This window comes from Solanum pennellii, chromosome 9 (assembly GCF_001406875.1).
Source record: "Solanum pennellii chromosome 9, SPENNV200".
Lineage (NCBI taxonomy): Eukaryota > Viridiplantae > Streptophyta > Magnoliopsida > Solanales > Solanaceae > Solanum > Solanum pennellii.
Genome location: NC_028645.1, coordinates 7,434,068 through 7,449,792, shown reverse-complemented (window position 1 = coordinate 7,449,792; position 15,725 = coordinate 7,434,068). Strand labels below are relative to the sequence as shown.

General features: G+C 32.5%; 2 protein-coding genes and 1 pseudogene across 3 annotated transcripts; 1 reads left to right on the top strand and 2 right to left on the bottom strand.

Moving 5' to 3' along the window:
• Positions 1 to 1,415: 1,415 nt before the first annotated feature.
• Positions 1,416 to 3,544, bottom strand: LOC107030539 (pentatricopeptide repeat-containing protein At2g38420, mitochondrial). The gene has a single exon (XM_015231810.2). It carries the CDS (start codon positions 3,393 to 3,395, stop codon positions 2,004 to 2,006), a length of 1,392 nt encoding a protein of 463 aa, XP_015087296.1. The 5' UTR covers positions 3,396 to 3,544; the 3' UTR covers positions 1,416 to 2,003.
• A 2,618-nt stretch (positions 3,545 to 6,162) lies between these two features.
• LOC107030544 (protein LURP-one-related 10) lies at positions 6,163 to 8,250 on the top strand. The gene is made up of 3 exons (XM_015231813.2): positions 6,163 to 6,486; positions 6,840 to 7,067; positions 7,688 to 8,250. The coding sequence occupies exons 1-3, from the start codon at positions 6,256 to 6,258 to the stop codon at positions 7,841 to 7,843; spliced, it is 615 nt and encodes a 204-aa protein (XP_015087299.1). The 5' UTR covers positions 6,163 to 6,255; the 3' UTR covers positions 7,844 to 8,250.
• Positions 8,251 to 10,978: 2,728 nt separating this feature from the next.
• Positions 10,979 to 15,195, bottom strand: LOC107030541 (annotated as a pseudogene). Its single transcript, XR_003580347.1, has 6 exons — positions 14,321 to 15,195; positions 14,143 to 14,248; positions 12,873 to 14,057; positions 12,230 to 12,470; positions 11,742 to 11,834; positions 10,979 to 11,636 (listed from the first exon to the last, which is right to left on the bottom strand). The product of XR_003580347.1 is annotated as an uncharacterized LOC107030541 (transcript).
• Positions 15,196 to 15,725: the final 530 nt, after the last annotated feature.

Below are 15,725 nucleotides of genomic sequence, written 5' to 3'. Positions count from 1 at the left end.
TGTTCTTAAAATTTATGCAATGTATAATATTATTTTAAATATAACAAATTAAAAATTCAATAAAAATAAATTTCAACACAATTTATCTCATCATAACTAAGTTAATTTCAACCTAACTAATCTAATCATAACTTGTATTCAAACCAAACGACTCCCGACTCTCTAGCACTGTGGCCAAACTAGCTCGATCCTTTAGGGAATAATATGAAAACATAGCATTTAGATTAATATTTTTGGTTGTATATTGTCATTCCACAAACAAATAAAATATGATGCATAGTGGAAGACACCTTTCTTGTTTTCTTCCATTTAAATATATTTTTGTTTATCGTCACCATGTCGTAATGTTTTAGTCATAATATCTACTGCTATTCTTATTTTTAGTTTCTTATATGAAGATTAATCGAATCTCCAAATCAGTAATTACTAGAATTAAATCTTATCTATTTGTCTAATCAATCAAAAAAAGCACTTGGCAATTTCATCTATTATTTAAATGAATTACTGGTTTCTTTTTCAATGTCATTGAATATTTAAAAAACAAAGGGACTAAAAATACCCCATTATTGTGAATAGGTAAGACTTATAAACAGTGAAATATAGTCATTTCTGATTGAAACGATAGGTTTATGATAGTCCTACTTCTACCTTTAATTCCACAAAAACCAAATAAGTCTTTCATACCTTTGTTTTTTACTTAGGACTTTCTAATAATACTTGTAACTAACAAGATGAGTCATTCGATTACATGTCATACACATGTATATGTCTATATTTGTGTCGACTAATCAGGACTAGCAAATTTAGCGTTTCCTAATAGAAACAACTCTCGCTGACAAAGAAGAAAAAGAGACATTATTGGCAAAATTGATTAAGCCAAGTTATGACTAGAGATTGGAATTCAAACAAGACCCTACCAACATTCAAATGTGCTGGTTGAAAGAATGTCTTTTGTGCAATGTCTTAAAAGAGTCTTAATCCTTTGAATTATAACATCTAGCATACGATTTAAAATTGATTCTAAAAGAACCTACTTGATATGTTCGGCATAAAAAGATCACTGTTAAGTAAAACACACTAATTAATAACACATGAAAAAGAAAAAAGGATTTAAGTTGAATCCATCTCCCCTATGCTTTCAACACAATTAACTTATCCACAATTACAAGAATTACGCGAAAAACTTGACTTTCGAAAACAATCTTTCAGCTGAGCCCACTTGGGGATCCTTCTACCATTTGCTTTCAAAAGAATTGACATTTCACCTAAAACCAATATAGAAGTGATGATTGATTCCAATGATAATACTAAAGTTTTTCCAGTTGTGCCACTTGCTAGAGATGGTCCATTTTATTGAAACTTAAACCAGTTGATGATCACTGTCACATTCATTTTGTGGAGAAAAGGGAAAAGTATTGTGTGTAAAGTTGAACATTAATGGTAAAGTCTCTTTTTGTTGTGATACATCATCTTGTAGGCTGATCAACATTCATTTTTTTTGTAATACAATACAGGGTTGCAAAAATATATACATAGAAATCCGTCTAGGTTCAAGACAGAGAGAGAGCCCTTCCATTTCTTTGATACACACGACTTTGTCACAAAGTCGAACATTTCTAGGGATTGATGTAGGATAAGGTTGCTAGACCAGACTCAACTAAATCTTTTAGTACAACATATACATTACATACATGCAATTTCAGTCACAGCATGCCTTCTGTTCTGCCTCACAGGTCACAGAACTTGTGACTTTTACCCAATGCAACTGATTTTCCCAGCCAACAATGGCAACGACCTGTGTGCAGTCGTTCCTACATGATCTAATCAATTCTTGTTCAGTGGATCTCTCTAGTTTCTATTTAGTCCCCTTCGTTGCAGAAGCAACTTCCACTTCTACATTTGTTTCCTCTTTCGCAGAAGATAACACTTGAACGAATGCTTCCCACGATCTAATTCCAGGGACAAGGTTCTTGGTGGACATTATACTTAACAATTCCATCACCTCATAGAACGAAGCCCTTCTTGCACAAAAGACCGATCAATCCATCAAATGTAATAGACTGAGGAACAAACCCCATGTCAACCATCTCATGTAACAGATTATATGCTTCATCTACTTCACCATTTCTAATCATGCAGTTAATAATAACGCCATAAATATGTGAACTAAGTTGTAAACCCTTCGATTTCATCTGCCCAAGAACTTCTTTTAAAGACGACAACATCCCACACCTACACAAACCATCTAATATGGTGTGATAAGTGTTCATTTCGGGTTTACACCCCAAATCCTCCATACAACCAAGCATTCTTAACGCCTCGACCATTTTATCCTGCTTACACAAGCCATTAATATACACATTATAGGTAACGATATCGGGGTTTAAACCTAATACAAGCAATTCATCAAACAGTTCATCTGCATTCGAATACTCCCCTTCGAAAATCAATCCATTCAAAACCAAATTATAACATACAACATCAGGCACCATTCCACACATTTTCATCTTATTCAACACCTCCAAAGCATCAATCCCTTTACCATTTTTAACATAAAACCTTATCACATTGCACAAATCCACCCTTTTTGGACTATATCCCAACCTCCTCATTTCTTCCAAAACACCCCAAATCTCAACCCCAACACAATCTTTTACATCAGGCATTGTAGATAAAATCAAAGAACAAATATTTGCATCAAGATTAAACCCACTATCCACCATTAATTTCAACAAATCAACGGCATTATTAGGTTTTCCAATCCTACAAAGAGCTCTAATCAAAATCTTAAAAGTTGATTCTTCAACCCAAATGTTCAATAACTGACTCTTCACCAAAACTTGAAGAACAATTCTGAGATCATAATTGTTCTTACAAAGCACCCAAATCAAACAATTCAAAGATTTCACACTTGGGTTACATCTATAAGCTGGCATGGTGAAAAACATCTCATATGCCAAATGGGTCATGTTAGAATCCCCATAAAACTTAATCAAATAAGTGAATATGTATTCGGGTGTCTCAAAATTTTCAACTTTACGAATATAATCAAGAATTAGAGGGATTTCATCCCATGTTGATGGGTTCTGGGTAAGTGTTTTGAGGATAAAATAATACGCATTTGGAGTTGGATTGCATTCGTAGGCAGAGAAAGAGTCGACAAGAATTGATAGGAGATGAGTTTTAGGAGATCCGTTAGGTGTTGATTCTACCAATTTTTGCATAGATAATTGATGAGTTAACTTTTCTTCTTGCCATTTGGTTTTGTAAAGTGAAAGTGGCCATTTTCTACGTTTACGAAGAAAGTAATTGTTCATAGAGCTTCTAGCTGAATATGAATGTGAAGAAGAGTGTAGTTTCTTGTGAAGTGGGATAAATCGCCTGAACAGAGACATTGCTTCGCCGGAGCTGAAGATTGATATCAAGTTTCAGGTAAATTGCAGAAATCAAAGATGGGAGTTTGGGCGATAAAGGAGGCCCATATAGCCTAGGCCCAATGGGTTCCCGGTCCGTTCGGATGGAATATGAAAATTTTGAAGGACAAATTACGTAAATCACATACTTTTAAAGTAAAATTACAATATATTCTTTAAATATTTATAACTACAAAAGTCTCTGAAAATGAATACAATAATATAAACATTGGTATATTAATTTAATGCGCGGGGATACAATAATTGTTAAGTAAGATACATTACATTTTACACATGATACATTAATTTGATGTACATTTCATACATGATACACTAATTTGATGTGCTAGATATATTAATATGATGCACGGGATACATTTTATACATGATATACTCATATGATGCGCGAGAGGCAAAATTTGTAAAACTTATATAGAATAATGGTAATAAGTAAACTAAAAGGTGAGATTTCCATAATCAATGCAAATTTTAATTTCAATTTTTGATTCTGAATTTAAGAATTTAAAATGGATAACTTATAGAACTCTTACAAGTTTAATAGTTAATTATTATAATTTATGCTAATTTTCAATTCTACAAATCTTACCAAAATTTTTGTATGTCCAAATATGTAGGGATACATGTATCTCGAGATACATGGTGTCAAAATCAAGTGTAATTAGTTTTAGATATAGAGTATTTAAATTGATTTGCATATTTAAAATACATAGACAAATATCGATTTCCTCCCTCCCATCTCGTTCACGTATTTGATATCTCAGATACACGTGAATCACCCAAAAATACATATATATCCATTTTTATTAAATGAATATAGACCAATAAATATTCATAAAAATAATATGCACCAATTTATTAAGCTAATACGGATCAATGTATACCAGTGTTGTAACACCCTGCTCGTTTGAACGTTACACTAACTCATGAGTCATGGGATAAGACTAAGAGCTTAATGTGTAAGGAAATATGTTTTACAAGGTATTTCAAATGAACAATAGTTGTATTATATGTTTTGAAGTCAAGCAAGTTGTAAAATAAAGTTGAAAAAATAATTTTAAAACTTTCATTTAAGAAATTCTCCTAAAATTTGGGTAAAATGTGTTGTGCGTTTTCTTCCAATAAGAGTTAGTGGCCCCCGACATACCATATCAATGATTTAGCAATAAACTCTTCGTTTATTTGATCTCATATTAGAAAGATATTCACGTTTTTGTAAGACTGGCCAATCAGGCATTTCAAGGTGGCCCCTAGCCCTTGCGTCGATTTAGCTTTATAAAAGCTATTTGAGCTTCGTTTTAACTCACAAAAATTAATAAAAATTTATACAAAGTCATAACGAAGTCCCAAAGTTCATAGCGAGCTTGTCGTTTTTGTATATTCTTACTCATCAATTTCGTGGCGTATCTTCATTGAGTCCGGAGCCTAAAGGGTATAAAATGTTAACAAAAATTTTAAAACGGTATATGAATTTTTATTTTAACCAAAAGAACAAAATCGCTAGAAGAGGAGCGATTTCTGTCGTCGGAAAAAAATTTGATACAAAGTTTCTAAAATATTTTTTTAAAATAATTTTTTAATAAATCGCTCCCTAAGCAGTGATTTCCTTAATTTTTTATTTGAAATTAAAAAAAAAATTAGGATCAGTGCAGCGATTTGTCTCCAATTTTCTTTCATATTTTTTAAATCAATTTTTAGAAAAATTTTGATTGATACTTATTTTAAAAAATCATTAAAAAAATTTATTTTGGAATAAGTAGTAGAAAAATTTAAAATTAAAATTTCTTTAAATAATTTAAAATTTAATTTTAAAAATTGTAAAAAAAATTAAAAAAAAATTGATTGGAAAAAATAAAAAAAAAATTTGGAGACAAATCGCTGCCCTTGCAGCGATTGTTCTTAGTTTTTTTTTTATTAAATAAATAATTTAAAAATTAAAGAAATCGCTGATTACGCAGCGATTTATTAAAAAATTATTAACAAAAATTTGTTTTGGAAATCGCTGCTAAGGCAGCGATTTTACTTTTTCCGGCGAGCGAAATCGCTGCCCTTCCAGCGATTTTGCCCGTTTGGTTAAAATAAATATTCATATACTGTTTTGAAATTTTTGTTAAAAACATTTTATACTCTTTAGGCTCCTAACTCTATCTTCATGGGTGTTTTGTTAGCGAGATAGCATGTGACTATTGAATATTCAATATTTAGTAGTATGAATATATAACAATTAATTATTATAGTGTTAAAGATGTTCTAAACACTATTTTAACTAGATAAAGGAGACCTTGCATAAACATGATTAAATTAAAGCTTATGAAATCGAAAACATTATTGTATATTCTTGATGAAGAAAAAAAGATTGAAATATTTGCTTGACTTTCAAAAAACAGCACACAATTAATTGATATGAAATCAAACCGGAAGAAAACGAGTATTGACAATGACACATACTAATATGTCATACTTTAATTAATCTATCCAAATCCAAGACGTATATAACTTATTCAAAGAATGCATTTCAACTATGTTGATTTATATCATTATTCTTTGACTAGTGAACGACTTTTCAATTGTAAATTTTTTGTTGCAATTTGAATATTCTTTCACCGTGTGCTATTGAATATTTGACTTTGTTAGCAATTAATATTAATTCATATACGACACTATTATCCAATATAAATAGACTATAGACGTTGTAGATAAATTCAAGGTATCATTCTCATCATCACCCTCTTTTATAATCCTTTTCTTTTTTATAGTAAAGATTGCTTTGAATAATTAATCTAAATTACATAATACCAACAAATTCTTTTGTAAAAGTTGTGTTATGGAAGGAGATAATAACAAAACAATTGTGATAGGTCCACAATTTTGTTCTCCTCAACCTCTTCAACTATTCATAAATAAGAAAATTTACTGCTTTAGTGGGCATGGATATGAAGTTAAAGATGATAATGGTAATATGGTCTTCACTATTGAAAATCTTTTGGGGTTTTTTCGTAGAAAGTTGATCATTTTTTATGCTGCTAATGCACCAAGTCTTACCCTAAAAAGCAAGGTAATATAATTAAGTTCTTTTCTTAATTAGTCTGTTTAAAAAATAATGACCTCTTTCTTTTTTTTGATAACATTTTAATTTTCAACTTTTTATGTAGCATGTTTAAGGCCACAAGATTAAATGACAGTTTTGTACATTTCACATAACTTTAAGTTAGGATCACAACACAAGATTCAAAAGTTTTCTTTATTTTCTTAAATTTCGTGTCAAGTCAAACCAGATCATTTTTTTTTTAAAAGGAGGGAGTAACACTTATTTTAAGATGGATGGAGCATATAGTTATGCTTCTATTTCTATAACTCATCAAATTTGTCTTTTAAAGTTAAGGTGTTGATGAAATATATTTGGTGCAGCATTTTACATGGCATAGTAGATGGGAATGTTTTAAGGGAGATAGCACTGATGAAAAGGACCTTATATTTAGTGCTAAAAATTCTTCAATGTTTCAATTCAGAAGAAACTTGGACATATTCTTAGCCAATAATATATCACAACAAGTTTGTGATTTTAGAATGAAAACTAGCTACAGGGAGTCAAATTGTGATATTTTTGCTGGACAATCATCCACTCTAATTGCTCAGGTAAAATCCAATTTCCTTTTTTTTTATATATATATAATTTTCTAGAAAGGTAAATAATTACTTATATGATAATTAAACCAAACGTTATATTATAATTTCTATGTATATCGAGAGAGAAAAATGACACGTTTAATGATAATTTTAGCTTATTTAATGATATGCTTTTATGCTTATAAAATAGATGGCATGTTTAGGATAAAAACAAATTATATACTGCTACTATATATTTGACATATATTTTTTTCCCATAAATTTAGTATCCAATCAAACACTACCATATTATTAAATGAAATTGAACAAGTATTTTTTTATCCCTAGGAGCTCCGACCCTTGCTTCCGAATTCGCAACCTTCGGTACCATCCAAGCAACTCTCTCGTTAAATTGAACAAGTATTAGTTGTTTCGTTGTGACAATTTGTATAGTGTAACACATGCATATTGGAAGAATTTAATTTAATACGTAGTGTATTTTATTGGAGTTGGGCAATGATTAATTACATCTATGCAGTTTGGATTCTATTTTTTCCTCATGATCACTTGTTCTTTGTATTTCATATATACCCAAAACTTTGATTTTTTTTTTAAAATTTATTTTCATTATTGGATTTTTGGAATTGTAGATGGATAAGAAGTATACAACTGGAAGTGTATTTCGAGGAAGAGACAAATACATGGTGAAATTGAATTCAAATGTGGATCATGCCTTCATAGTTTCACTTATAGTTATCCTTGAAGAGATAGCCAGCTCAGGACAAGGTAGCAGTACTCATCCCTAAACATACTAAGGGACCGTTTGGTTACCGTACGAGAGACATCTTATTCATATACAAAAAGTTATATTAGCTTTAATATGTTTGGTAGAAGTTAGGTATAAAAGTCAACATAATTTATATCATGTTTGGTTGCACTTTTATAGTCCTACATAATTAATACCAACATAACCAAACTTGCATAACCAAACCATGCATAATTAAAACCTGCATAACTAAAATCTGCATAGCTAATGCCTGCATAACTCTAACCAGTAACCAAACAGCCCCTAATGGATATAGCTAGCAATTTATCTTCCTTTGTTAATTGCTTAACGAATAACTAAGTGTTAATGCCCCAAGCAATTCTTGTATTTTCTCCACCCTACCAAACTATCTGGATTTAGGCAACAAGATACGAGGAAGATATTACGTACTCTTGTCTTTTACCAATTCAAATGCAAGGATACCACAAGGTTGACACGATTAACTTATTATGATCCAAGTTGTATAAAGCGACACAAAATACATAGTTTCTTGTAACTTTAAGAAACATGGTAAGTGCATGAGAACGAGGATCAAATGGAAACACTAATCCAAATTGATCAGGTGGAAAGAACTGCAAACATAAGATAAGTGAAGCATAATCAAGTCCACTGAAGTGATCAATTATATTGCTGTTAGTAAGTTGGTTATATCTGCATGTTGAAAGCTGGTGGGTAGATTTCACTTTGTTTTAATTTGATGGTGCATTCCTCGATTGAGGCGAGGGCAAATTAGCAATAGTGCTGCATGAGGAAATAGTTGCAACCCATGCCTGAATCAATTGTGATGAGCTTTCCGACTTTGAAAATGAATAAACAATTTGTTGGAATGTGTGCGACCACTACCAGTCAACGGACCAGGTCCCTTGACACAGCAAGAACAGTGCGGAAGATTAAACAATATAAAGAACACAACACAAACAGTTTACGTGGAAACCTCCTTGCTCAAGGGAGTAAAACTACGACCTATTAGACAGGATTTACAACCGTCTTCACTAATCTTCTCAAGCAAAAGCGAAACCCGGTTACAATCAATGTGAGAAAAAGTTATTAATCTCACGATCAAGTAATCTACCTATTACTTGAAGAGCCTAAGCGGATACAACACCGCCCACTAAACCACCTAACTCTAGATGACTTAGAATTTGATTAAGCAACAAACCAATCACTACAAAAAAACACTTAAAATCTGGGGGTTAAAATTACATATTCCGGAGGTCAGTAACCCCCGCAACTTAGTTTTATGGCAGTTGCAGAAACTCCTACAATTAGGTGTGCCACAATTATGTTGCAGGGGTTTTTTTCCAACCCCTGGTACCAGTAGCGGGGGTTTGCTAACGGGGGTTTTGAACCCACAAGTTGATAACTGCACAAATTCTAGGATTTAGAACCCCAACAATTTATATATTCTGGGAGTCAAAAACCCCACGATTCATGAATTATACATTAAAACTAACAAGAGTTTTAACTCCTGCTATTTATGAAATGTATCTTTTTCTAAAATTTTGCTGGAAATTAAATATTCAAATTTAAATAATAATAACTAATTAATTAACATAGACAAATCTAAAAGGGCATATTAGTATATTAAATAACACAATAGTTCACCACAAAAGCATGTCATAAAGTGTACCATTAATTCTACAAACTTAATTGGAACATGTTATTCACTTCAACCATATTATTACAAGAAACTTTCAATCACTACAAAAACTTGCTTGAACTTCAAATCACTACAAAAAATTGCTTAAACTTTAGATCACTAGCATCCAAACTCAAGAAAGGATCTACAATTATTCATGAAACTTCAGCGGGGTTCACTACGATTACTATCACTAACATCACCTGGCTGCAAAGGAAAACACACATGTAAGTGACTTCATGCAAACTCAAGACTTTTACTCTGATAAAATATGAAATAATGCAAGCTAACACTAAGCATGTGAACAACAATACTAAATTCACTACTATGAAAGTAAATACCAATGCCACTCATTAACAAATAGGAGATGTAATCATGCAATTTGCTTAGAGATATGAACTGTCTTTGCAAGTACAACAAGACCAAGCAATTCAGATGAGTTTATGCGGAAATACTCATAGCATGATTGCATTTAAGGATATGAAAATCACAAATCCTAAAACTGATTCGACCTCAACAAATAACAATAGTAGTACATATCTGCATATGTGCAAATATGCATACGTACAATAGCTATTTTTTTTCTTTCTTGCCTTCTGACAGTACCTGGATCAACTTATGCAAACTTGACTATTTCACCGAGTACTTGCTAACCTCTGCCTACCAAGACTTTGGGAATGAGAAGAAATCACCTAATGTTTCTTGTCTCTATTGACATTTGAACCCTAATTTCCAATGATTTCCTCCCCCCCCCAAACGACCAGTAGACCACACTATTGGGTGCACACATAAGCATAGCTATCTAATTGCAGAAAGCACCAACAAGAAGGAGCAGAAAGTCCAAAGGGTTACACACATCCTATGATTTACCTGATGTTACTCGGCAGGCTAAGGAAAAGAAGTCAACAACAAGAACAATGCAAAGTAAATACAAACTTGTCGTTTAGACGCCAGAAGAAAACTCTTCATGGACTATAAATTAGGTTGTTGTGTATTTCCATAAGAGTACATAATGTTGCACAAGAAGCTCAAAAGGAAAATCATCTCCATTTACAAATATTGGACAGTAAAGGCCAATTTGCTGCACATTTTGCACTAGCAGTGGCCATGCATATGTAGAATTGTTTTTCAATTAGCATTTGATGCACTAGCATTTGTTTTTCAATTAGCATTTGATGTAAACTAAACGAACATATCTGATATATAAATAAGGTCATTGAAGAAGAGAGAATGTAAACATTATATTTACCATTGTAGTAGTAGGAGCAAATAACCCCACAAATTGTTCTGGTAATGCCCCTTCTTTCATTATCATATATGACTTGAAAGCAGCCATCATTTGAATGTGAGAATTCAACAATTTATTGTAGTTCTCCTGGCAATTGGATGGACATGAAACACTCGAAGCATTCATACCGCTGAATCGAGGTCTTGCTTGTTTAAAAACTCTAGTGGGAACAACTCCTAATCCCAAACACCTTACCCTTCCAGAGTGCTCTTTTCCTAGAATTTTTCCAACTGCATCATCTGGCGATATTATAGACTCATCCACAGTGCTTTGACTCAGAGTTTGCTGAATTTTTTCCTGAGTATAGTACACACACAGAACACTTTATCAAAATTTTAAAAAGTAATTGAGAACAAAGATGTATTACCTAAATATAATCAAAGTGCATTCACATATTCCTGAGTTAGGAATTCCTTTACTCCTGAGTTTAGCATTCATAAAATAAGCAAAGTACATGCATATATTCAATCCAAGTGAGAGATAATTAGTGAGACATAATTTTAAATCATTTACTCAAGCAAGGATTTTAAATCACTTCAAAATGACAGCACACTATACTAAACAAGGCACCATCAAACTGATTTGAACAATAGCAATGACGAAAATATTAACAGAGAATCTCAGGTTTAAAATAAATAAGAGACTAAACATAAACTGCTTGACTTAACTTGTTAATAGAATAGGGACAGACTTGACACAACCAAGGAACTGGAGTGCTATTATTTCCCCCATTAACTAACTTACACAGATAACTTTTGCCGCTTCATTTACATATGCTCCATCTACATTCTTATGAGTAGCAAGATAAAGTTCTGCTCGCCCAGGCATTTGACCGGTCTCAGCCATCTATAAGCAAAACAATCAACTTAGAATAACTTAACTAATTAAAAATAATTACAAAATAAGTCATCTTAATAACTAAATAAAATGAAAAGAACTAAAATCTTTAACCATTTCAGCCCTTCTTCTAGAGTTAGCTTTGGATCCACCTGTGTGTGGAATGATTTGTTTCTTTCGACTTTCAGCATTTCTGTTGCACATTTCCTAACAAAAAAGATACACGAAATTCAATCATTAGAAAGTAATTATATGACTACACATACTACTTAAAACAATTAAATATATATACCTGTGTTTCTTTTTTATAACGATAATTAACATAAGAAGTCCACTGATCTCTTGGAATTCCAGGTGGAACATTATCCATAATCTGAGTTTTGCTTTTAAGTGGATCACTGAACACTTTCCATATGTCCAACCTATTTGCACTCCACTTCTTTGAAATACAGTTATAAACATATCGTCGAGCAGCTAAGTTGGTTGTCTCAAAAAAAAATCGAGGCTTCAATAATAAACACTAGTTAGCTTACCTATTAAATTTAAATATAAAGATTCGAGAAAAGAATATAAGTATAGTATTCAGAATATAGAGTTTATACCACTATGATTTGATCAAAGACGCTATCGAAGTATGACATAGGCATATTTGGCCATTTGTCAAAGTGCATTGGAAATAAGGACGAATCAGCAGCTAAAATTCCACAAAAACCAGAAAGAAGGGGTTGTGCTTCTCCAAATGGACAATCCAGGTAGTCAAAATTGACCACAATACGATCTTCTCCAGATAAATTTAGCACTTCTTTGACTTTCACTTTGAGTTTTTTTTTTTTCCTTCTGAATCTGGAATAGTGAAAATGATATAAAATGAAAACATGTTCAATTTTCCAACCAATCATGTTCTAGAGTGGGTTGTAGTACTTGTTTATGTTTTTAATTGTTTCCCTCTATTGTTCCACAGTGGGTTGTTGCCTTTTATTATTCTTTATTATGTGATGTATTATGTTTTTAATTGTTTCCCTTCAATTGCAGCAATAATGACTTTTGATCATCAAGACATTGAGGGAAAACCAAGAAACTTGTATTTTTTTTTCACTTTGTGATTAAAATGAAGGGAGTAGGTAGAAAAGAAGATGAAAAGTGAGGGGAAAAATAGGACAAGCCCCTCTAACAAGAAGAAGAAAAACAAGACAAATGGAGAAGAAGAAAAAAAGATGAAAAAGAAAGCAGAAGTGTAAAGTTTACCTATTGCTTCTACGGTCCAATACTCCGTAGACTCACGTCCAACAACACGCTTCTTAAATGATTTCGGTTGTGATTCGGCCTGACTTGATGAAGTCGAATGTGATACAGCCTGATTTGAGGAAATAGACTGTGATGCAGCCTGAGTTGACTGAACCGGCTGTGATGTAGCCTGAACTGAGGAAGTCATCTGTTTTTTCGCCTGAACTGATGAAATCGATTGTGATGTGGTTGGTTGTGCGTTGGGCTGAACTGACAATGTAGGTTGTGTTTGAACTGAGTTTTGCAAGTTCTGCAAGCGCTTGGTCTTTGCCATTTCTACAATAAACCAAAGATAAGATAAATAAGAAATTCTTAAAAAAAATACTGTTATTGCAATACTTGTAAAGATTACTGGTTCATCCAGTTATAAGACTGCAGATTTTCATAAGAAATTTGTATCCAGATCCACACACACATGAAAAGTTCAAATCTTAATAAAAGAGTGATGTGATTAGCATATACAAATAGTTTTTCCTTTACACCAAAACTAAAAAGCATGCTATGTGTGTTCGACATATGCTCCTCTGTTGAGATTTGGACATTTCCATAATCAACATCGAAAAAATTTTCAAATTCTTGTTGTTGGTAGGGCTCATTCTCAAATATCTCTTCTTCATCAACTTGTCCCATGTCAAACACATCTCTTGGTTGTAAATGTATAGCTACACTCCATTCTTTATCTGTTTCATCATCAACATAGAAAACCATATTTGCTTGTGATGCTTCAATATAAGGATCATCATCCTCACGATCACCGGTGTGAATCAATTTAGAAAAATTGACACAATTAAAGTTCCAAACATCTCTTTTAAACCCTCTATCTCGAGTAGTGTCAGCCCACTTGCATTTGAAAAGCACAACCCTGAACTTTCCATAATAGTTAAGCTCAATAATATCTTCCAACTTCCCATAATATGGCAAATCTGCTTGTCTTGCATTTCTATCAGCACTAGATGCAACGCAAGAAGTGTTAGACATAAGAAAAACTCCACTATTTTGAGTTTTCAATCCTTGTTCTCTTGACAAAGTTCGAAATTTGAACCCATTAATGTTATAAGCAGTGAATCTTCTTGCATATGGCGCTGGACCTTGTGCTAAAAACTTTATATCATCAGAGATTGTGTCTTCTATATCTGGATTCATTATCTAAATAAGAAAAATATTTTCGTCAGATATTCTAAATTGAATTAGAAATCCTATGCAAAACTATCATCTAATTTCAATCACTCACCCGCTTAGGAAACCAATCAGTAAACTCTCTATTAATTCTCTTTTCTACCTCTGTTATCGAAGGTTTTCTGCCTCTTGAACTCCTTTTAATGTGTTGCCTAAATTCACTACAAATAAAATCAATGAACAACCATTTTACTAATGTTTTTTAATAGATCAAGCTTATTTAAATTACTTACTCAATAAATGGCTTTGCTGAAGCGCAATTAAGTAATACATATCGATGAGCTTGAGTTTTCTCCAAATGAGTCAAAGCAAATGTTATGAAGCCTCCGACAACTTTACCTTGTCGAGGGAACATAGATGACCTTTCAGGAACCTCATCATGATTTGTTTCATCATTTACTCGTTTAGGCCTATTTACCCTCGATTCGATATCCTCAAAATAACGAGAATAAAGAGTTAGAGCTTCTTCAATTTTTTGACCTTCAGCTATACATCCTTCTGCCTGTGATTTGTTCCCTATAAGTGACTTGAAATGACCTAACAATCTACCATTAAAATTACATAGTATTAGAACAAGCATTTACTTTGAGACAAAAGTTTTTAAAAATAAGATATTTTACCTTTCAACAAAATACATCCATCGATAATGTACTGGACCACCTTGTATTACTTCGTCCACTAAATGGACAGTTAAATGAACCATTACAGTAAAAAAGGATGGAAGGAACAACATCTCTAGGTGGCAAAGAGTGATAACAATCCGTTTTTGTAGTTTTTCAAGGTCCATGAGGCTCAAGTTTTTCAGACAAATGTGTCTAAAAAAGGAACAGAACTCTACCAAAATTGCTACAACTTGATTTGGAAGCACATTGCGAATTGCTATCGGCAGTAATTGTTCCATAATGATGTGACAATCATGACTTTTTAATCCAAAGATCCTCTTTGATTCTAGATGTATACAACGAGATATATTACTCGAATAACCATCGGGCATTAAGATATTCTTTAAAGTTGTAAGGAAGGTCACTTTCTTATCCTTTGGAATTGTAAATGCACCAAGCCGAAAATCACCATTCTCATCTGCCCAAAGGTCTTCCCTTATACCCATATCTTGTAGATCTTTTCGATCTTCAATGTGATCCTTTGACTTTTCTCTATCATTTAACAGAGTGTGAATAATATTGTCAAAAACATTTTTTTCAATATGCATAACATCTAGATTATGGCAACAAGTTGGATTCCCAATAAGGATGATTGAAGAATATGCTTTTTTTCTTCCACTGTTTAGTTGAACCTTCACCCACACTGCTTTGTCTATTTTTTTTCTTTTTCTTTTTATTTTATCATTCAACTTTTCTTGTCTTCCAAATGTAACATTAATATTTGTCACTTGTTGCAAAATATCAGATCCAGATAACTTTTTGGGGAGGTTTCTTTCTTCTACAGTTCCATCAAAATGATTCCTCATTAATCTGAATTTATGATTTCTTGCCAAAAATCGACGATGACCAACAAAGCACCACTTTCTACTATGAGTAAGTCGACAAGGTTTCATGTCAAAATTACAAGATGGACATGCAAAACCGGTATATGTGTTCCAACCAGATAAGATACCGAGTCCCGGAAAATCACTAATTG

Coding starts and splice junctions, on each gene's coding strand:
- LOC107030539 (XM_015231810.2), bottom strand. CDS start 3,395: ATGTCTCTGTTCAGGCGATTTATCCCACTTCACAAGAAACTACACTCT.
- LOC107030544 (XM_015231813.2), top strand. CDS start 6,256: ATGGAAGGAGATAATAACAAAACAATTGTGATAGGTCCACAATTTTGT. Junction 6,487..6,839: donor GTCTTACCCTAAAAAGCAAG/GTAATATAATTA, acceptor TATTTGGTGCAG/CATTTTACATGGCATAGTAG. Junction 7,068..7,687: donor CATCCACTCTAATTGCTCAG/GTAAAATCCAAT, acceptor TTGGAATTGTAG/ATGGATAAGAAGTATACAAC.